We start from the raw sequence: 23,228 nt of genomic DNA, 5'->3' as shown, positions 1-23,228 counted from the left end.
AAAACCTTGCCGACCTCTTGCCAACCATGCTGACACTCAAAAGTCCCTAAGTTTCCCCATACGCACTAGTTTCGGTACCTAGCGTGCCTAGCGCCTCAGCAGCGTTTCTAGGCGTCAACCGCGAAGCATCGCGGCCGGAGAGCTCGTCGTAGTGCTTGCCAAGCAAAACCAAACAAAGCGAAGCGAAGGGACAGCCGCCGCCAGTCGCCGAGTTTCTGCCGGATTGCTGGGGCGCCGTCGATAGCGCACTTCCGAAACGTTTCTTCTATAATCCGTGTGTCGCACTGACAGCGGACATCACCGCAAGATGACGATCATCACGCAACCCTTGACGGAAAAGAAGCTGGCGAAGTCGCCACAGGCGAAGCCTCTCGTTCAGCATGAGTCGGTGAGTTAGGCCTTACGCTAAATAGGATATCGCCGCAGTTGCCGCCCCGGCTGTCGATGACTGGTTTTCGCTTCCGCTCCGGCCCAACCAACGGAGGAAGTGGGCGCGCGAGTGCACTGGGTCGCCGACTGCGCGGTATCCTCTCAAATGCGCACAAAGGGTCGGCTACGTTTTATGTAATGCTAGGAATGGTGTCGGTTCAGACCGAGACGATATGCGCTTTGTCGTCGTTGCAATGCGTGGCGCGTCAGGACCAGTCACTGCTGCGTTGTTTATTAAGTTTACGCGCTGTTGAGGTTGCATAGTAAAGCGAAGGCAACCGGGATTTCCTTCCGGACGATATTCCCCCTGATGTTCCGGTCTCGCGGTGTGCCTCCATTCTTCGCGTTTCTTTCTGTTTACCTGGCTGTTCATTGCGTGCTCTAATTTACACGTTTAATTCCGTCAACCTTTCAGAGCAGTGTGTCATTTCTGCACATTCTGGCTCTCGGCTTCCGTGGCACGCACCAGAGTACCGACTTGTCTATTCTGAGCATCAGCCAGTGCGCATGGTGCGGAGGCCGTTTCCTAGAAACAAATACGCCACTCGGCAATTGACCGGCGCTTTGGCGATCAGCAGGAAGCGTACGCGTACTCGTGGAACCCGGCAGCCGGGCACTTTTGGACTGTCGCCCAGTCCGTCGTCGTTCACTGCATTTGCAGTGCTCCTGTGGCGAAAACAAGGATGCCTCAGAGGTTGCTGCCTCTTTGGTGGAGTATCACTTATTTTGAGAACAGTAGTTCAGCCGCTCTGCAGTGAGCTGTTCGGGTCCCGCGGCTGAAATACCGATGTCGACAACACACGGTCGCCACGGCGTCCTTGCCAAGAGGGCATGTCGTGCATGTATTCTATGAGGTGCTTGCGAAATTTTTTTTTCAACACCCCTACGCATTGCAGATGAGGCGGCCGGCAAGGTCTTCCAGCTTTCAAGAACATGTGCAACAGCGCGTCATATCACCAGCGTCGTAGATAGATGCCGTGAATGCATGCAGATGGTTCGTGTCGCCGAGGCGTTCCGTAGGTCGGATCACTTTCAAGCAAACACAGCGCAGAGAGTGTGATTAAGCGCTTGTCTCGTATAACAGCGTGCTATCAGTTGTGCAACATGACCCTGCCTGTCGATTGATCAGTGGTTCGTTGTGTAATCAAGTGCGGCTGCTGCTGAACGTGTTGTCGATTTGTGTTTCCGATCCTTGGAAAAGTACTACATATGCATGTCAGGCTTGGTATTTTGACATCTCTCTTTGTGAAAGGTTGAGAACACAGAACTCTGTTTAAAAAGTAAAATTAAAAACTTATATACTGGTTACAGCAAACAAAGAAACATCTTTGCGAAAGGATGCAGGTCCGCTTTGTAGTCTACAGTCTCCTCAGTGTGTCTCCTACACATGCAGTCTAGTCGCAGTCACAAACTACTCCCTACCCCCATCCCGACATCATGATCTAAACACAACTGGAGTGAGATCGAGACTGTTATCACTGCCGAGGGCAAAGTTTGTTCCTGCGGAGGCTGTTTTTTTTTTCTACCTAGGGTGTTCCTTGTACTCTAATCCCAGCTTTGGCACGCAAAGCCCAAGAATATGAAGATGGTTTCATGCTGCATGAGTATAAAATCAATGTAGGTGCTAAACCTTTAGCTTAACTTCTGTTAATGGTTTTTGTAAACAAAATGCTTCTAGCGGTCCGGAACAGTATTTTCTCCAAAAGTACTTGTGTATGTGAAGTTCAAGTAAGAGCCATAGCAGTGAAAAGCTATGCAGTACAGCCGCCCAAATCTTTAGCTATCCTGCGCGAGCGCCGACTTTTTTGTGCGTCAGCGCCGTACGACGGAGCCAAGTTGCAAACAGGGCGAGAGTAAGCGAATGCCCACGAAGCGCACTCAGCTGGCCCCATCGTCTGCTTGGCCGTTCCTTCGTGAGAACGTCACCCCGCATTAACTCACGGATACGTCACACGCCCCCGCGCGTGAGATAAGCTGACAAATGTGGATCGTTCATTTATTATCTGGCGGCGCAAACGCTTTTTTTCCCTTGTAAGAGGGGAAAAAAAATTGGCCTCGTATCTGCATGCTTCGCTGCAAATGTCGTCTAAAGACGATAGACGAGGCGCTGCGTGAGATATGGATGCCATCTGGCAATACGTCGGGAAACATGGGTGCTGTGTTGCGGGCTGGTAGTCCCGGCGCAGCAGCAGGCGAAGACCGGCGGTGACCAACGCCACCGGCGGGGACGCCAGCCAGCCCGAACAAGCGGTTTGGCGCGAAGCACCGAAGCAGCAGAAACGTCCGCACTGAACGAGTACTCTCCACACACTCTTTTATTTACACGTCGCCTGGGTAAAACAGGAATGCCAGAGCGGCGCCCCATGGCTTTCGTACAGTGCAAGGAGGTTACCTCCTTGGTACAGTGCAATACTGAACTGAAACAGAAACAACAATGAGCTCGTGCAGAGGGCACGAATGAACGCAAGTTTCAGCGCAGTCGCATTTTCAGCGCAGCTTAAGAAACTAGTGTCTCTAGAATTACGTATCTATGTATTTCCTATTAAAGGAGCACACCACCTAATACTTACCTAGTGATCTTGCACCTCACATATGCGTAATGTTTTCTTTTTGATCAACATTGTACACAAGTATGAACCTAGTCAGCCGTTCAAGATGGCTGGCCCTTGGGCAAGTGGTTCAACTTTAGCCGGGTGGCTGAATCGAGTGACGTGGTGACAAACAGAAAGACAGACAGACCAAAATTTCTCCGTTTAAGTTCCCCAAGAAAGACTATCGTCTTTAAAAAAGCTTCCCTTAGCGATGGCATTTCGATATGTCTGAAGCATTGAAGCACGTCTGGCGTGGATATCGGCCCTCTTACAAGGGAAAAAAAGCGTTTGCGCCGCCAGATAACAAATGAACGATCCACATTTGTCAGCTTATCTTATGCGCGAGTGCGTGTGACGTATCCGTGAGTTAATGCGGGGCGACGTTCTCACGAAGGAACGGCCAAGCAGTGGATGGGCCCAGCTGAGCGCGCTTCATGGGCATGCGCCTACTCTCGCCCTGTTTGCAACTTGGCTCCAGTCGTACGCCGCTGACGCACTAAAAAGTCGGCGCTCGCGCAGGATAGCTAAAGATTTGGACGGCTGTACATATCTTTTTCTGAGACTGAGATTTTTAAAAAAGTGTGCGCGTCTGTACTTTGCATCTTAAGCATCTGTAAGTCTGCTTTTGTAATGTGAAAAATGTGTGGCATGTGTAGTGCTTTAACTGTAACTTGTTCAATTACTGGGACACAAGGGTTATAGTCTGGCTTTATGCTGTATGTTGGGTAATATGTAATTTCACTGCATAACTGAAAAGGTTAGCAGTGAACTGCGGTGCCCGAAATACTTGAAAGCATGGTTGTTTGCTGAAGTGGTCTTTAGTATGGAGAAAATAGCTTGGTTAGGGACTAAAATGTAGCATTTCATCATCGTCTTGTATGTTCTCCATGCTTTTTTTTTTTGCAGTTATTCTCTTACCCTCATCAAATGATATTATTAAACTTGGCTACAATACTACTCTTTTTCTTTTGCTACGAATTTTGTTTACTTGAAAGGTGAACCCGACTTCCTTGATTCTCAAATGTAGCTGAAAAAATGTAGAACAGAAACTGTAAATTAACAAGTTCGAGGTCCATGTGAAAAATTCATTAGTTTAAATACATAAATTATGCACTGTTACCTAGAAACTGTTAAATTTTGTTGTTTCAAATAGTTCTCTCAAGAATTTCAACAGTAAAACTGGTGTTTTTGTCACCAATTTCAAGGTATCTACACTACTTAAGGTTGATGCACATCCTTATGAATAATTGATGATATTGAGAATGTGTGCAGGGCTTTGTGCACCTCTGCCTCACAGACCTTCTTTTGAAACCACTTCAGGGCAACGAAGGGGACGTGGAGGGCAGCCCCGTCATAGTGACGATGCGTGCACGTCGTGTGAGCACAACCACGACACTGTGCGTCTTCTTCACAGCATTCCTGGTGCTGGCGACGGGCATTGTTGGTGGCGTATACCTGTATCGCCAGTTCACACACTACAAGGTTTGTCGTTTTTGCTCGTTCTGTCTCCACCCTAGCCCAGATTGTGTCGCAGTGTGTATGGCTTCAGCTCGCTGGGTTGAACACACTTGTATTCAGTGTTGGGTTGATTGTACTTGTTCCATGGAACAAACGGAGATTATTAGTGGGGAATCAACAGACTCAATTATGAAATCCTAGCATATGTGGTGCTGCAGTTCGTAGACATTTCGCATCAGTAACAAGAGTGTTGAGCCAGTATCGTGTTTTGAACGGGCCCTAAAAGAAAAAGGCTTGATCTGCAAATTTTGCATATACATGTCTGTGATGCTTTTGTGTTATACGCTTGCTAATTGATAAAACAGATTAGACCTACATTTTTACCACCATCACTTAGCCCTTTTAGAGTTCAATGATTGAGTAGAAGCAAGTGATTTGTAGATGTTGCAGAACACTTTTTTGAACTGCAGCACAAAGACTGCCACCCAGAATTTTAAAACAATGTATCAAAGTCTCATGCTGGCATCTTTTACACAGCAGTTGGTCCATCCTTTTCAGATGCAGACATTCTGCACCCCCCAGACAAGAATATTTACAGCAGAGGCTTATGTGATATTGTCGGCTGTCAAAACATTAAATTAAACATAGCAGAAGCAGTTGTACGCACAGACTCTTTAAGCATTGTAAAAGCTTTAAAAACTCTCAAAAAGCGCTAAAAGCTTGTTATTGTTTCACTCTGCTTACCTCTGCACCATTTATGTGTCCAAACAGTGTGTCACGGTATGCTGGGTGACAGGGCACCGTGACATCAAAGGCAGTGTGCTGGCTGACCACTGGAGTTATTCTCAATGTGTCTATCTAATGGACATGTCCATTTCAGCGGAGCGCATTCAGTTACTCAAGAAAGCGGCGAGCCGTGACGTCATTGTACTGTTGGCCATGTCAGCACACTTTAACTGCACAGCACACTCCCAGTGTAAGAAGAAAGAAAGTGGGCGAAATGTATAGTAACAGAACACTTAAACGAACTTGACAAGTCTATCTTTAAGCATGCCCCAGATTCTTGACAATGATGCAGTTAATGCGTACCGACCTTGACAGGTGCATTAGACAGGCAGTCACATTAAACCTGATTCGAGGGCTAATGCAATCACAGAATCAGAGTTCGTGCATGCCCTCCGAAATTCGCGCTGCCAAAACGGATCTTTGGAGGCTGCAGTCATTGCATTGAAACACATTCCGTCCCTCTCATTTGTGTTGAGGGCTGTGAAAGCTCCATGACGTCGGAATGACATTGCAGAAGAACCAGAAATGGGACGTGCTGCTTGCTGAGCTCTAGCCAATCTGTGGCGGCTGAAATGGACATTGTGAATAGCTCCCCAGCCTGCTGCATCCATTAACACAAAGCTGCTAACTCCTCCATGGCTGTCACTGTTCCTGGTATGAAGCCCTACCTACTCCAATGCAGACTCTGAACCTACTGGCAGCATTTGTGGGACATTCAGCCTCTGAACAATCTCCGTTTAATTAAGCCAAATGTAGGAAACTGGCCATCCACCATGAAGTCAAGACGGAGTGATGTTCTATTCTTTTGACTAAGAATAGGACACACTTATGTAATGCGCAGTTATCTATTGGTGGGGTGAAGCTCTGGCCTCTAATAGATATGGCAAAGAACTGACTGTGCTTCATGTCCTGTTAAAGTGTCAAGAGGCGGAGCCTGAAAGGAAAAAGCACTCTTTAAAATGTCATTGGGAGCACATCACTTTTCATCCGACAATGTTTTTAGTTCACCCACTCCTTCATCTTCAGTCAGTCTTAGAATTCGTAAAAGACACTGGCACACTGCAAGTTCCTTGCGCAAGGGATTCGTAGCACATCCACTCCAAGAGGATGCTGCTATGGCATTACGATATTTTTAATGCACTCGTTTCGGGGCCCTTGCAAGCAACGACCTTTGTGAGGCAGTAGTGCCCAGTATCGCTTCACCTTGTTAGTAATTTCTTCCATTGCACACATTTCACGTTGCTTTCATGCTTTTATTAATTCTATGTATCTTACACACTTTTCGTGTGTAGCATTATAAGCCCTTTTACAGCCACATTACATTTACTCGTCATTGATCACACCATTGCTTATAAAATGTGCCATGACTTGGTGCTCCTTGGCTCCAACTGGTCCTTGCGCCATTAGACACGACACATCATCATCATCAAGCAAATGATTGCTTTGAGTTTTGTTTACCAGTACTTCATTCGCCTTCTTTTCCCTTTTTAAAATTTCATGGGTCTCACTTGCACCCAAACATTGCCCCCTTTTGGAAACTTTTACAAGTAGTGAGTGAAATAGGTTCTAAACTTGAAGCTTCATTATTCAGGTCTTAAAGAAGGCAGAGGCCATTAGCCTTTTGCTTTTGACTACAAAAGCAAATGTATGTCTGTCACTGGCAGTTTTTATGGGCTGTACAAAGCTCTGCAGAATAACCAAATTACAGATATGAAAAATTTTTATTCAGAAAGCAGTATGACCTAGTTTATAAGATGTGCGTTAAAATTGCTGTCTTTACTAGCAAGCTCTGCATTGGGAAGCTATTACAGCCCCTAGCAACTGCTTTGCATTTGCATCTTTCTTCACCGGCGCTAAAATGTACCCAGGTTTTACCCATAAGTGAATACTAGGTGCCTCCCCCAAAAGTACCTAGCTATCCCTAGGCTTTGATACAGGTCGTTTTGGAATCTTTCTAGGGATATGTCGTATGTGTAGGTTGCACCACTCAACTAGCTACGCAGCACAACGTTCGTGGTTGTTACTATTGCCAGTGAGATAGATCCTCTTTATAATTGTAAAGCTAGCTTTCCCGTGAGGTAGCTTTCTAGACTAATGGTGACTGTCATTTTTTGCAGTCTGCACTCTTGAGCACAGTTTGCTTGTCTCATGACATGTAATATGTTGGTGTGGATCTTGTGATAAAACCATGCAGAAGAAACTAGGCCCCAGGATGTGCAGCAGGCATTTCGCCTTAATTTGAAACATGAACAATGTCGCCCTTGGTTGGACGAAAAAGTGATGCAAGGAAGCGTACCTGTACGTGTCGGTAATGGCTTTAATGGCTCATTTTCTCCTTTTTTCGCCAAAGCATATCGTGTCTAAAAGACTTAGATCCTGCACTTACAAACTTGCGCAAGAGCAAGAACACTCAATTAGGCGACCAAGCAATGTAGGGCACCCCACGGGTATTCCATTTGACTCGATGAGAGTAGCTGCAAATTTAAAGCAACAAATATGGGTGCACTAATAACGGCCAACCAGGTGCAACAATATCAGTGCATGCATGGTGTTGTACCAAGGCTTCTCCATAACTAGGTGCAGCATACTGGTTTTTGCGCTATTCTGTGTAAATTTGCACTGATAAATTGCAAACAACATATCCTACTTTATTCATGGTCTGCATTTTCGCCAACACTTTGTCACACATTCTAGGCCCTTTTGCCCTTAAGTTCAATTTAAAATTGCAGTGTGTTTTGTTACATCAAAAACTGAACTGTGAGCAGTTCTAAAAAGTGCAAGAAGGTTTGGGTAGAAACAAGTCTTTTGAGTATGTACTTTGTGTAGTATATTCAGGGGTGCAACAGCTGCTCGTTTTGCGCCAATTTGATACACTTCCAAAATTTTGCACCAAGCCAAAATCGTGGAATTTGTTGAAATTGCACCACTCTGCGCCGAAATGCCCCACCATCCTCAAAATTTTCTCAGTTGCTCTAATTCTAGAAAGAAATGGAGGCCTCGTTGGCCACCTGCAGTTTTGGCAACAGCATCCAATTCAGCCGCGCAGACCTTAACACTAATCCTAACCTCAATGTGAAAGAAAAGGAAAAAAGGACAGCGCTTCTAAAATTTCCTGGTGTTGTTCTATTGTGTGCAGAACGCTTTTTAAGCCACTTTCACCGCATTGTATCAGTGCCGTGCGAAAAAGCGTACTAAAATTTAGAAGGGGCTATTTCTACTAGCTTTCACAGGACACAGCATATTTTGTTCCTTAATTACTTATGCGTGCACGTGCCATATAATTACGAGTACTAGTACAATCACTGATGTCTAAAAAAATTACTGGCAACCATTCAGAGCTATGTATGACATTTCTGCGGCCCTGGGAAACAAGAACATACGCCAGTTTACTTTTTTCGCCACTCGCTCCTGCTCAACGAAACTCGTGCTTGTCTTCCTAAGTTTAAGTTACGCGCTCGTATTTAAAATGTTGTGAATCTCCCGGATTTCGAGGTCGCCAGGTCCATATTATCGTTTTCAGCATCTGTCAAAAGCTAATGTGGACTTCATCATTGTTCGCACTGTGGGGTGTTTCAACAGACTGCTTTTTTTGAAATAGCAGTGCTTGTGTGCACTGTGCACGAGTTAGCTGGTGATGAATGGTTTGTACATATTTTCGATTTCTTTTCTAGAAGTAAGCCTTCTCTGTTAAGACTGCTCCAAATTTGGGATTTCGTGCTAAAAAATGGAGGTTTTTTCCCCGTAACCTGCTCCAAATCTGATCTGCCACAGTGGTCTAGTAGCTGTGGTGCTCGACTGCTGACCCGAAGGTCGCGGGATCGAATCTCGGCCGCTGCAGCAGCGTTTTCAATGAAGCCGAAAATGCTTGAGGCCTGGGTACTTAGATTTAGGTGCACGTTAAAGAACTCCAGGTGGTCGAAATTTCTGAAGCCCTGCACTACGGCGTCTCATAATCATATCGTGGTTTTGAGACATTAAACCCCAGATATTATTAGTAGTAGTAAATAATTAATTGCTCCAAATTTGGATTTTCATGCTCCACAAGCAACATTTTGCTACTCTGAAAATTGCTCCAAATCCTATTTCGGCTGTTACACCGCTGTATGTGTCATAAATCATGAATTTTGCTTTGATACGACTACGTACTTGAGATACATAGAGCTTATAACATTTCTCTTGAAATATTAGTGCATGTTCGTATAATAAACAACGTGAGAATCCAGTAGGCCGATCAAAGCGTTCATGAGCTTTTTCTCAACTTGATTGCATAGTGTTCTCAGCTAAATTTCCTTACTGTATTGTGTTTTCTTTGCAAAGAATTGTGTTCACTCATTCCACCAGCAGTATTTGTTGTGCTAAGTGGGCTAATCAATTTGCTTCCTTTTTTTTTTAATCTTTGTCCGCTTGGCTATGCAGGTCCGCCACTTCCGCGGATGGTGTGGTGTGCCATACGTGTCGGACTCAAAGATGCCGCCAGTGATGTCAGGCTCGGAGTTCTTGCGCCAGAGTTCAAATGGTGCCTACGGTTCATCGCCAGAAGTTGCGAACTCCATTGTAGACCCTGTTAGGGACAACAACATCTTTCAGGTAGGCGTTTCATTTTTTCCCTCTTATCTTTTTTTTTTTTTTTTCAAAGTGAGGGCCAGTGTCACAAACGATCGCGTTATAAAGCGCGCGCGAGGCCGCTTTCAAACTGCTACGAGACAGAACGGCGCGAATCGCGCGCCCAAGAAGCGCGAAAGACGAAAAAAAACAAGCATCAAAAGACGCCGGCGCGCCGCATCCTCCTCACCCACTCGACCAGACGCCGTAAACACGATCGAACGCCTGGCAAAGCCTGGATCTTTCTAGAAGGAGAGGGTGACGCGTCCGCGAGCGATGCCGTCACGATTCGAACATACGAGAAAGCTCTCGCCCTTTCCCCAGGCTTAGCTGTACTGCACGCAGAAGAAACATCCCGACGCTTCTAGAAACCGGGGAAGAAGGAATAAAAGCGTGCAAACGACGAGGGCCAGTCAGTCAGTGCAGGCAGTGCAGTCAGTGAGTGAAGTCGAGACCGGAGTGAGTCAGTCGGCCCGGTGATGGTGAAGTTACGCTAAGTGTGGCTCCGTTAGCCAAAGAAGACGTGTTTATGATGGTGTGCGGTCAATCGCTCGTGGATCTGGAAGAATCCGATGACGACGCCGTGTGAGCCGTGACAAGTCACGACGACGGTCGAGCTACGACGATCAAACGCTGGAGCTGTCATTTGTTCAAACAGCTGCCTGGCCTTTATTATTTGTTATCTTTATCTCATTTTATTTTGCATTGGAGAATGTTTGGTATTTTTACTTGATGAGAGTAGTTGTCAGGATTGTAAAAAAGACAATAATAACTGTGGTGGTTTAGTGGCTACAGCACTGCTCCCCTATGAACTATAGCATGGGCTTGTTTCCTGGCCACAGCAGCTGATGGCCATCCTGGAGGTATGATATGCCACTTGCAGCTGCTAGACTTTTGCAGTAATGTGCCTTTAAAGGGAAGATCGAGCATAAATACTTTCAATGAGTGAGGTCAGGAGGCGTGGAAGTAACAGCTACCAGAAAGCTGAAGTGGGCCTCTCCTCTGGTGCTTTGTACCTGCATTGCACAACCTTAGGCATGTGTATTCAAGAAGCTCATCAGTAGCTCATTTCAGTGGCATCCCAAGTGCACGTGATGGCACCTAAATAGAGTTTCTGTAGAAGGAGTTGTAGGGCAAGAGACATCCTAAAGACACTGAAATGGGTGACAACTGAAAGCGAATTGTGATGCAAAAAAGTGCTTTCATTGATCTTTCCTCATTTGCATTATATGTGGTGAAAACGTTTGTCGTTTTTTGCTATTCCCAAGTTACACTTCATATTTGGGTTCATGTTATACCCTGGTTCTTACAGAACACCTGCAAGCTTTTTGCACAGTACTATAAGGATTTACAGAACATGCTGCTGTGCACAAAGCAGTGTAGTCTACTGCAGAGAGTAGTAGGCTCTGAGCTATTTTACTGAATAGTGTTGGCTTGTGTTGTGTTTCATCTGTTATCTGATGTATTTGAGAACAATAAGGCAGCACTGATGTTCTTACCCTACTTATTGTGTTCATAATGTGATATGACATAGGGCACAGATGAAAGACTGCTCTCTGAGTGGCATGCATTGTGTTTTCCTGTGCCACTTGCACTGCCTCTACATCAGAATTCAAAAGAGTTGTGCATTTGCTATGCAGCAAGGAGCGTCAATAGCTCCTGTTAGCTGGCTGCGTGCAACTTAGCAGACATAAGCAAGACGAACTTAAGTTTCATGAGGTGAAAGGCTAGTTCCACATCAGCTTTTCTGCTCCATACAAATGATGTGTCATTGATGTTTTCAGAGTAGCCATGTCTCTTGCATTTACCTTCACATGCTTTCTGTGCAGGAACGATTTGACTTGGATCTGGAGTATCAGCTGTACGAAGAGATAGAGGTGCCCGACTTCTCGCATGGCCGACGAGGGCGCTTCATTCACGACTTTGCGGCTAACAAGACGGGAATCGTCGACGTAGAGGGACGCCGATGCTTCGTGATGCCACTCAACCGCAGCCTTGTCCTGCCCCCACACTCACTGTTCGACCTGATCGTCAAGATGCGGGTGAGCTTCGAAGCGTTGTGCAGCTTTGCATTTTGCACATATTAGTTCCCTATGTCTGGGACTTTCTACAGAAATTTTTAAGGAAAAAGTTGTCTTGTGATCGAGAGGGTCGTCAGCCAAAGGAGACTACATGAGCACAAATGAAGTCTTTATTTTTTGTATTTTTATATGATCTTTTATTCAATTCTCACACTGATATTTCTTTGAATTAATAGTCCTTGACGTCGGCTTTTTAATACCTATACAGATGGGACAGACCAGAGGCACGTTTTTTCACCCAGTTTCTTTTAAACGTGTTTCGGTAAGCGTCAGCGCAGAGAAATGTCTTGCAATGATGCCAACTAACTGGCTTTTGAGCCACAACAAAACTTAAACATCTAGGTTACACCACTGTCAATGCCACGATTGCAGAACGTTGCCAGGGCAAAATAATGGCAAACAAATGTGTGGCTTACCAGCACTGAACAGGCGCACCAGCTATTGAAATCTTAATCCCCCATTTGGAGTGCTTCTTGTGCACATGTAATAAAAGTATTGAACAGCCGGCACCGCTTTCTTTTTCTTTTTGTGCTTCTTTAGCTCTTCTTTTTTTTTTGAGCCAATGAAATGCAGTGCTGCAGCTACATGAAGTTCTGACATGTTTTTGTTGTAAGATGTTGGGACTGTGTCAATGGAAAGCTTCTTAAAGGGACACTAATGTGAAACATTAAATCAGTTAGACTAATAAAGTATTTTTATGAGAAAACTATTGTTGTGAATTTTGGTCGTGGTTTTGGGACGTTAAACCCCAATATTATTATTATTATTATGTTGTGAATTTTGCTATAACAGGTTCTGTATTGGTTCAGGAAATGAAGGTCAATATTTGATTTTTGAGTTCTGCAACTGAAATTCAGCAACTGATTGTCATTGTGATGTAAAGAATATGTATTTTCCTTTTCTTTTCGTATTTTGGCCGCACTGGCTCAATGAAACTTCCTTAAACTTGCTGCGTTAAGTGTCTGGCTCCCGTACAACGCGATAGAATTTCTTACCGATAAACAAATCCATAGACCCTAGAAGACGCCTTCAAAATCTGGCATCACGGCAAGTCAGTACGAGAACCTTAAGGCAGTGTCACCACCTGTATTTTTCTTTTCTTGTCTTTCTTTTTTTTTTTTGCATTTTCTCACTTACGAGGAGTCTTCAGTTGGCCACTTTCTTCTGTTCTTTTATTCCTCTACTTGCTCCCCCTTGGAGTCATTCTCCCTTGTCCACTGCGGAAACTTAGTGGGTGCTACTTTATAGGCTTGTGTGAATATTCGAGCACTTCGAATAGTCGGACGAATATTACAGTATTCAAACTCGCTTCGATTCGAACTTAAATTCTTGGAAATTTTGAAGCATTCGAAATGAACAAATAGGTGTATACAGTAATACCTCGTTAACTCGAAGTAGTAAAAACCAGAAAAAAATTTCGAGATAAGCAGATTTTCGAGATAAGCAAAGTTGGGCAAATTCCATTGAGAAGTTCAGTTCTCTCTAGAAACGTTATCCCTACTGACCAGTTTCTTAACAGGAGCGCCAAACTGGCTCTTTGTCAAGGTTTAGAAGAAAAATAATGACATACTAGCGCTATTAACCAGCTGTGTTTTTCGGCACTGCCTTTTTATTTAGTGCAGAGAGACCGACTAAGGCTGGTCTGCCTCTCAGTAACACTTGCACCTAGCAAAGCTTTCTCGAGTTGCTTAACACATCGCATGTGCCGATCATCCGCGCCGCTGCACTCAAATTTATTTTGCATCAAGCGAAGCATGTTTCTTGTTTCGGCGGATGTCGTCACCCCTCGAGTAGCAGCGTCGACGCTGCCGCGATCACTGTGCGTGACGCCACGTTGTTTGGCATAAGAAAATGGTCAAACCAGCCGATGTTGCAGGCTAGGTCAGTTTAGCCCACCGCTAAGTCCAGAGAATCGGCCTTATCTGTCGATGTGACTGGAAGGGGCTCCTCTCGCACGATGCCACACATTCAGCGCCGTTTTGACGTCCGGAAACTTCGAGCCTCGAATCCGTTTCTTTGATTAGGGCTACCTTTCTTTGCAGCATCAGTGACTTGCTTTGCTTTGGTGGCGTTATCCTCACCACATCGCACGGCCGACGAAAAAATCCGCGCGACGTGCCTTGCGTAAATAAAATGCTGAAATCACATCTCTGACGGTAAACAAAAACGTGTACGACCCGAGCTATTTTGCAGGGCCTGCTTATGTGCACGTCTATAGCGTCACATGACGTGACACAGGGTTGCTCGACAAAGTTGGTATGCCGCTAGGTTCCGACTTTACTTTCGGGAACAGTGACCACTTCGTAGTAAACGCGGCAGCCTCGCGCGAACCTTGTGAAACGTATGACATTTTGCCGCTAGTATTTTGTGAAACGGTTCGGCGGCGAAGTTTCGGTTCCATTATCAGTCGAGATTTCGAGATAACTGAAAGTGGGCACGGAAATACTTCGAGATAAAGGGCAATAAATACATTGCACCTATGGGAAATTGTTCGGTACCGCGGAAAACTTCGACTTAGCCGATTTTTCGAGATATGCGAGTTCGAGTTAACGAGGTATTACTGTATTAGTCCACATGTAACCCCCCCCCCCCTGTAAAGGTGGTTTCGCTGCAGTGGAGGGGTGCTATACCGTGAATACACCTTTCGAGGAAAAATTCGCACTGCCGCGAATTCCCGCTTCAGGGTTAAATGAATATATTGACTTTACACCGATTCATTGTGTTTCAAGTTTAAAAGCATGTAATACTGGCTTATATGCTCTGAGTATAGTAAATTTTAAAACGTAACATGTTTTACAGGTTATCACTTGCATTCTACCGAAAGTCAAATCCTGCTACTATTCACAGTTGCTTCCGCTTCCTTTGAACCAAAAAGAATGACATTTGCACATGCCTTGTTTCAATTAAAAAAAAATAATGTGCAGGTTAGTTGGGTCATGACAAACATGCTCATTTTTCTTTATATGTGATAAATACTATTTAAATTTGATTTGAAATTATTCGACCTAATCATTATTCACTTAATTCGCTTTGAACCTAAAATTTACTATTCGCACAAGCCTACCACTTTCCTTTTACTAACAGTAGGAAGCCCTACATACATCTCCCGTGACAGACGGCATTGCATCACCATATTGATCTACCTCAAACATGCTTCACTGCAATAGAGAACACATGTTGTCGTGAAGCCCCGCAGTAGCGGCGGCGGGGTTGCAATACGGCGGCGGGGTTGCGATACGTGGTCTAGTCAGCGTTTACTTGAGCATGTACACTTGCTGGCACACGACATCCGCATTGTGCGAATATTTGCAGGGCTAAGAAGAATTAATATTTATTGAATGCGATGGAACATTACCATGCCAAGTTGGGTCGATGACAGAATATTCTGTGGATGTAGGAAATTGCAAAAGTAAGGCCCTCATACACAACAGTCACTGCTTTTTCCTTTTTTTTTTTTTTTTTTTTTTTTTTGTAATGGTTAGGCTGGAGCCTTCCTGGCTGACTTGATTTTTTTACTTAGAACGACATTTCGACATCTGTCACTGATGATAATTGTGTCATATTTGCCCTTCTCACTAATGGTTCACTGCCATACTCGTCTTGTATATTGCATACCGCAGTGAAGTCAACATGCATTATTCCTCCATGTGAGGAGGCTGATTGGTGGCTGCTTTTTTTTTTTTTTCGTTTTACATACAAGCAGCAAATCCTGTTCTCACTGTAATAAGAACCTGCGCCAAACAGTTATTCATTTACTGTTTTGCCTGCCCTAGGTGATCATATTTTTCTGCTCCAAAATAGCCTTTCTTTCCTGCTCAAAACATTGTTCCAAATCCTAACTGGTCTGGCCCACCGCAGTGCCTGTGACCAAACATCATCATTGCTTCGATAAAGGAGGTTGCACATCTGAACATGCAAAAAAGCACACTTTCTTGTACATTTTATTGTATCATATCTCATATTGTTGCAATATTTAAATCTGATTTCTTTTGCTTTTACATGCTCTGTGCTAAGCAGTAGAAAATGATGCAGTTGTCAGAGACACTTTTGGATTTGTCCACTTCTCTTAAGAAAAGGCTGTTTGTTATTTGCCAATAAAATGATGCATTGGCAAGTTCAGTAGAAGCATTGATTGCTGGGCGAGTTGATAGGACATTTTAAAGAGAGCACTAAAAAACGAATTGTCAGCTTTGCCTCTTGTACCCTTGTTTTTTAGTGCTCTCTTTAGAATGTTCAGTAGAATCTCGGTAAATGAATGTTGCTTAAAATGGCACCTCTAATCTGGTTGGTTTTATACGTAGGTGTTGCAACCCACAGACCTTTCTCGGTAAATAGAGCTCCTGCTAAGAGGAACATATTTTCCCACTTCCTTAGTTTCTACTGCACATACTTAAAGGGGGGCCCTGCAACAGATTTTTAGCATGGTCAGAAAATGCTGCCTAACGGTAGTTGAGGCTCCCGAGAACAACATGCGAGCCAAACATTATAGCGCGGCACGCGACCTAGAATTTACAATTAACTCTCAGTCAGCTGGAAATCGCTCCCTCTTCTCTCTACAAATGATGCCATACACCCAAATTTCTGCGCCATATACCCACATCCAAGGCAGTTGGCTGATTTGAGCATCCTGAGCTGCGCAATTACCGTGGCAGCCGCAGGATGCCGCCACGTGCCCGCGCGCACGCTCGCTGTCACACTGAAAGTAAGCCACGCGCTCGAAGAAAATCAAAAAAGAAAGTGCTCAAGGTCATGTCACGCGCTGACGAAGGGATGCATCATCTCGCCCCCTTGTCATCCGCCTCCCTGCGTAGCTGTCAGCGCGCTCGCTGGCACGAAAGAAGAGAGACAGCACTTGAAGTGTGTGACAAATACCTGTAACTCCACTTGGTACTTGACGAATTCTAAAAATTTTTTGCGCCGTGTGATTCATGAAGTGCCATGTGCTAATAGTGAGACTATTGCATTATAACTAGGAAGAGTGTTGCAGGGCCCCTTTAAATGAGGGCCATGCACGTTAACTTTATAGTTCAAAATTTAGGTGGAAGATAAGAGGGCAATCGACAGGTTCACTTGCTTCTTGGCGTGAACACATGTGTGGTGTCTTCAGACATTTATCACTAAAACGTTCAATGTTGCAGGCATTTCTGATGTTATGGTTGGCACAGAGAATGGCCTCCCCTTTGGAGATCTTCATATCTCATATCCTACTAAAGGTGACAGTCATACACATTTAACGGCTAAGACTATTAATATACAGGCGAATCCACAGGGAGATGTGATAGCATGCTTTTCACAGTGGCAGAAATAAAGTGAGTTTTTTTGCTCATGTAGATTGAAAATTTCATTGCAAATTGTGTTTTCATGTGCAAGTGGGCCTTGCTTACATAAACTTCTGTCTTGCTTGGACTTGCTTTTAAAAGTAACTCCCTTGTTCACTAAAAATCTGCTCCCTTTCTTGTCCTTTTTACACCAGGCTGGCTACTATGACGTGGACACGGAAATTGTGCGTGAGCGCATGCGCGTCGTGACGCCCCCCATCCTGGACTTTCGGGACGTGGGGTACTACATCACCCGCGAATGCTCTTCGCTGCCCACTTATCGCCTCGAACGTATGACTGTGCCAGGTATGAGCATCACGCTTTTGCTTGACTATGAGAATGGGCAGTTTCAGAAGTAGAAGTTGGAAGGTGCAATCCACCGGGTGTACAAGGGAATGTAGTCAGGGCATTTATGTCTTACGTTAACTTTTTATTCTGGTGCTATTCATTTTCTGCGACTTATCGGTGGTCCAAGCAGCACTCTCTCTGTCCACATTAGCACTACGAACTGTGCCTCTCGCATTTATGAATCGGAGTGTGTCGCAGCATAGCAGACTGCCAAAAATACTAAGATGTCAAACTAGAATGCTCAACAGGGACGTGGCGGTGGGTGTCAAAATGGGTGCATCGAAGTCAGAGGCTGTCATGCTGGCCCAACAACGATGTACATCGTATAAATTGCGTTCCTAAATGTCCAACAGAGCTGTAACTACATCTGTGGAGACACGTGTCACTCTCGTCTTTTGAACAATTCCTTTGAAAGAGCGATCGACCATCATTTTTCTTCTTCCTCTTCCTCGCAGTGTTCAAGCGCAGCCTTGGAGAAAATGACCGTGCCACTTTTGTCGAGTTTGCCGGCAACAAGGTTGGCCAAATTGAAATTGTCAACATCAAGGAAGCGGTCGGAGCCGGAAGCTCCCAAGCCTGAGACAGCAGAGTCGGGATGGTGCCTGCCATCAGTTGGACGGACACAAGAGTATGGGGCGGGTGGACGGACGGCGGGAGTTAGCGCACTCATGTCTGCAGTGTTGGGTGCTTTTGTCGACCGAGGAAGGCGCCTTTCGTGGCGGCACATTTTTTGTCTCCTGTTCGTTCTTAGTCCTTCCACTTTGTTCACTTCTTAGTAGTAGTTGAGAGTCGTTCCATGTGAAAGCGGAAGCCGCTCATATGTCGTGATGTTCCACTTTTTCTTTCCCCCCCTTCTTTCGCCTTTCTTGTCTTTACTACTAGTTTCATTTTTCTGTACTGCGGATTTGTCCAACGCTAACTACTTAATCTGGCAACTGCTTCTTTGCTTTTCTCTTTCGTGTCGTGATAGTGAGGGGCATTTCTGCAATTTCACTAAATTTTTAACTGGTAATTACAGTTAATATAGGCTAAACCCACCGTACCCATACTATTTTGCTTTTATTCTCGCAACATTGTGCTTTCGATATGCATTTCATTCCGTTCCTCCTCCTTTTGCTTGGTTTCAAAGGGGTATCTAGTCATTCTTACAAGAATGGTTTACTATGGCTGTTGCAATTGTACGTCTGTATATCTCGAGCCTTTCGCGTCGATTTATTGTTTCTCTTTTTTCCTCTGTCACTGTTGAGGGACTGTGTGCTGTTTGAGCTGTCTCCATGGTGTAAGCCTGTTGTCTCAGACTTGTCGGCACAGACACGAAGAGTGTCTACACGACGTAGGTGAACATGTACAAAAGATTTGACACATTCAGCACTGGCAGTGCTGCTACGTCTCCTCCTCGTTTTGTCACATTTAGTTTTGCGCACTGTAGTGCACATTGAGCATGTCATTTTAAAAAGGGGGCTGAGAGTACACATGCACAATCTCGCTCCAGGGCAGTCTGAAGCAACACTGCACACAATTTAGCACAGGCTTACTGTGCTCCCCACCTCATTAGATTAGCCTACCGTCGGGAGCGTGACAACTTATGCCGTTAGCTGCAATGTGAATCTGTCCGAGCACAGGTGCAGTCCGATGTTGTAAAAGATTAAGTTCACGCTGTTCCAAGATGTCTTTCTTGATGCCAAATTCAACATTTTATGTGGCACACTTAGTAGCAGTACATGCTTTATATTTGGTTTGCGTACACCTAAGATTGAACGCATACTGCACTTGCATTCGTGCGAGCTGCAGCTTAGGTTGTAACACGGAGCACAAGTTTTGCTAAAGCTGTATTCCAACACTTTTTACAGGCTCCCGTTGGTAAAATGCACACAGTGGTGTCCGGGCGCACCACACTATTCCTACTAAAGTTTGGCAACCATTTCGGGCATTGCCAGTGCCATGGTACATGTTGAGATGCTTGACGTACACTTGTAGCATACTATATATAAAAATATATACACATATGCCTATTCTACGTATATTTACTCAGGCTTGCTGTGTCTTTTTTTTTAGTTTGTTAATTTTCTCGAACAGTTAAAAAAAAGCTTTCAGAACAAAATGTAGTTGCCAAGTTTAGCGTGCTGTGTTGTTGCCTTGCTCAACAATTGGGCAAGTAGGAAAAATAGGAGAGTACAAAGGTGGTGGAGATCCCCCCAAGCGTGTATACATTCTCTGGCTTTGGTGCCTTTTGGCTTTTCGTTATATGAGTACTCATGTTCTTGCTTTGGGCACGAGTTTGTATAGTTGCTTGCGTTTGTCAATTCATTCAGCGTTTTGTGTTCAGCCGTGAAGCCGTTGCATCGGCCTACACGTATTACGTTTTAGTCATGGTTCACAAGAGGACTTTAAAACGACAAAGCTGTTAATCAGTGACCACTTGTTTGCTAAATGTTCGCTCTCGTGTCCACCAGAATGACCGACATGCGTGCATCTCGTGTAATATTTGTTGAGGACAGAGAGAAATAAAAAATATGACAAGCAAGTTGCTGCTGGCTATCTCGAGAAGCAGTGGAACAGGCAAGTTTAAGACGACGTCTAAGTGCTTGCACAGGCATATTTCGTTTTTGTCAATTTATTTCTAGCGATGCCATATTTTCATATACCTTTTTTTATATATACGCATCATAGTCTGGCCATATTATGATCAGTTGCTGCATTTTAAAAGCTTTTGTTGCCATGCCCCTGACACAAATGCTGCCATGCATGTGTAGGGGAAAAATGAGCATTGTTAAAAAGAGAAGTGTTGCTATTACAAATATTGCTACTACTTATACTGCTGGTATCGCACACGATACACATTACCATGATATACACACAGTTCCACCGACTGCAGTGCACGAGTAAAACCTGTGTATTGTCATAGTGGTTCCATTCTTTCACAGTGTCTCCTTTTGAATTGGTTAATAAAAGGAGCTCGGAAGAGGCGACATTGTGTCTTCATCAGCAGCCTCTCTGAGGAGCTGGCCAATGCTGTTCCGAATGTCGTAGCGCAGGTACCGCGTCACCACCATGACGAAGAGGTTGAACATCAAGACGAGGTTGGATATGAACACCATTACGATGGACCAAGTGCTGTTGTACCTGGCGGGTAAAAAAAAAGAGAACAGAATAACTGTATTAGGCATCTCTGTTCACAATTTGAGAAATAAAATGTTAAGCTTTGCATTATAGAATACTAAGAAGTCTGGCTCAAGTAATGCTCGCAAAACACGTCAAAGGCACTAGTGTTCATGTGGGCACATTCACATTGGCGTTACAATGACTGCAGTCGTTCAAGCCAAGTCGTGGCTACGAGTTATGGCACGTTCCAGAATACGAGGGTAAGTATCCAAGAAATGCCTGCCTTATTTTGGCGTACTGATGGCTGCCCCATACAACTTGGCCAATAATACTGCTTTGAGATTGCAAAATGAAGACCTTGGTCTAATATTGTGCTATTTGACAAGCACTTTTCAGGCGTCGTTGAATATGCGCAATACCTTGCCCGACGGAAATGGAGAGGAAAATGTACTGCAGTCAGGCACGATAATTGCGGCGATGTCACGTTAACCACACTTGCACTGCGTGTAAGCATGCCGCAACCGTTAGCAAAGTTGTTTCGTGTACATATATATATATATACACGCGCGCTGGAAGTGCTGATATTCCGCATAGCGCAGGTCAAAAAGATGATGTGTATCGAGAGCTTGCTCGTCCAGCATAGTGCACTAAACGCCATGGCAACTGCAGCCAATCGCACACGCTGCTTGAAGCCTTCGACATCGCAGGCCCGCTAACCTACAAATCTCGGTGCAAAAGCGATCGATCAGACACCTTGGTTTTTCGGTCCGTATGATAGCTAAGATGCGCCCACGTGGTATGCATGGATCTTTCTCTTGCTTCGCGAAGACGCTCAGGATTCGGCTGACGACTTCGAGTTCCTGTTGGAGGCCTCGTTGCGAGTACTCTGGTTTTCCGTGACACCTGGCAAAAGGTACCACGAAGCCGATCAGCGTGACAGCAACGGCTAGCACGCCAGTAACCGACATCGGCTCCGCGCTGGTTGATAGGAAATGCCGGTTCAACTCATCACCCTGCTAACTTCACCAGCGCGGCGACACATCCACAACTTGTGGGGCGGCTGGGCTAGAAAGAAATATTCTGTAGCACACTAGCTGACCCAGCCATCGGCACACGTCACAACAAACATGACTCCCGCGTAGTACTGGTAGTAGTACATCTAGATGTCAGCTGAGCCGAAGGAGGGAATACGTACCTCCATTCAATCCATCAACACGGTCGTCATGACAACGGGCACTCAAACAAAATGGCCGCCAACACATACGAGTTGCGCTTGGCGCCCGATAAAAAGTAAGAAATCTCATAGTTATACTGGTTCTGCAGCATAATCTGTTGAACCTTAAAGTTGTAGCCATGTTATTAGTTGTGAAAGAGCCCTGCTTTTTACAGGTTTTCGGCCCAACTAGCCCGAGAGTGTTTGAAAGACGTCTTGATGACTGAATTCGACGACAAAATTTACGTTCCCAGTGAGGTTGCAAAGTGGACAAAAGAAATCTCGCAGAAAATATGCGAAAGACTTCAAGGTATATTTCGTAGCGGTTGCGTTCCGCGTACTGTGTGTGTTCAAATTACCTTTCAGAACTGGGTTTCGAGAGGTACAAGTACGTGGTGCAAGTTGTCATCAGTGAACAACGCGGTGAGGGAGCAAGGTAAGTTATTCGCAATGCCCATAGACTGTCGCGCCACCGAGCGGAATTCAGGAGCGTCCTCTCGAGGAGGGTTAGTAGACGACAAAATGGCGGCACTATGCAGTCGCTCCCTTGTTCGGCTGTGCTAGCCTCAGTGTTAACGCGTTGGCAAGAAAGGAACACTACGACTTTGCATGTTCCCTGCATCAGTGAACAAACCGGGCCCTCCGTGACACGAGAAATCTGATTCGTTCTTGCGAGACGCGAAGTTTTCGTTAAAATACGTGGCAACTCGCGCTTTCAATGCTAGCCCACAGTGTACACATACTATCAGCTTCGCGAGGCTTTCTGTAGCCACGTAGGTAAGTTAAATGTTATCGTCTGACATATTCAGTTGAAGCTCACCGTGTTTTACTTGCATATAATAATTGGTCAGTGTTTCTTGTAGTGCATGAGTCCCATAACACTGCACGCGGGAGGGAGGTCGCGCGGGCTCGCGATGTGCTCATGTATAACTGAGCGATCTCAAGTTGGTGATAAAATAGGGCCTCTATCCTTTGTCAGCAAGCGCTGTTACGAAGCGTGCGAGCGACCGTTTCAATCATTCGAGGACGCGTCTGCTCGACGCCTTCGTGGAGCGAACGCTTTCCACGCCGTCCTTCGCCAGTGTGTTGGGTTTCATAGCCACCGCTGCGCCGCTTGTTTTTGTACGTTTGTTGATAGGTGGCAGCACACTGCAAGCGATTTCGCTTGTTGACCGGTCTGAGAGCAAGATTGGGAAGATGTTCTCCGTGCCCAGACGTCTAATTGTAAACGTGGTCGAAGTCGTTCGGCGGAGGAAATTCTTCAGATTGCTTTCAGCAGTGATGTAGAAAGAAACTATCT

The 23,228-nt window shown here is 45.1% G+C and overlaps 2 protein-coding genes across 2 annotated transcripts; one reads left to right on the top strand and one right to left on the bottom strand.

Annotated features, from left to right (window-relative positions):
* Nucleotides 1–131: 131 nt before the first annotated feature.
* Nucleotides 132–20,575, top strand: LOC119378069 (integral membrane protein 2B). Its single transcript, XM_037647314.2, has 6 exons — nucleotides 132–388; nucleotides 4,341–4,502; nucleotides 9,681–9,851; nucleotides 11,696–11,908; nucleotides 17,421–17,571; nucleotides 18,069–20,575. Exons 1-6 carry the CDS (start codon nucleotides 308–310, stop codon nucleotides 18,191–18,193), a joined length of 903 nt encoding a protein of 300 aa, XP_037503242.1. The 5' UTR covers nucleotides 132–307; the 3' UTR covers nucleotides 18,194–20,575.
* On the bottom strand, nucleotides 20,489–21,849 carry LOC119378070 (uncharacterized). Its single transcript, XM_037647315.2, has 2 exons — nucleotides 21,469–21,849; nucleotides 20,489–20,736 (listed from the first exon to the last, which is right to left on the bottom strand). The coding sequence occupies exons 1-2, from the start codon at nucleotides 21,681–21,683 to the stop codon at nucleotides 20,556–20,558; spliced, it is 396 nt and encodes a 131-aa protein (XP_037503243.1). The 5' UTR covers nucleotides 21,684–21,849; the 3' UTR covers nucleotides 20,489–20,555.
* Nucleotides 21,850–23,228: the final 1,379 nt, after the last annotated feature.

The sequence above is a fragment of the Rhipicephalus sanguineus genome, unplaced genomic scaffold, assembly GCF_013339695.2.
Source record: "Rhipicephalus sanguineus isolate Rsan-2018 unplaced genomic scaffold, BIME_Rsan_1.4 Seq67, whole genome shotgun sequence".
In the NCBI taxonomy this organism is placed as follows: Eukaryota; Metazoa; Arthropoda; class Arachnida; order Ixodida; family Ixodidae; genus Rhipicephalus; species Rhipicephalus sanguineus.
Note: the sequence above shows the minus strand (reverse complement) of the source record. Positions and strands in the feature narration are given on the sequence as shown.

Coding starts and splice junctions, on each gene's coding strand:
- LOC119378069 (XM_037647314.2), top strand. CDS start 308: ATGACGATCATCACGCAACCCTTGACGGAAAAGAAGCTGGCGAAGTCG. Junction 9,852..11,695: donor GGGACAACAACATCTTTCAG/GTAGGCGTTTCA, acceptor CTTTCTGTGCAG/GAACGATTTGACTTGGATCT. Junction 11,909..17,420: donor ACCTGATCGTCAAGATGCGG/GTGAGCTTCGAA, acceptor TTTTTACACCAG/GCTGGCTACTATGACGTGGA.
- LOC119378070 (XM_037647315.2), bottom strand. CDS start 21,683: ATGTCGGTTACTGGCGTGCTAGCCGTTGCTGTCACGCTGATCGGCTTC. Junction 20,737..21,468: donor ATACGGACCGAAAAACCAAG/GTGTCTGATCGA, acceptor TTTACCCGCCAG/GTACAACAGCACTTGGTCCA.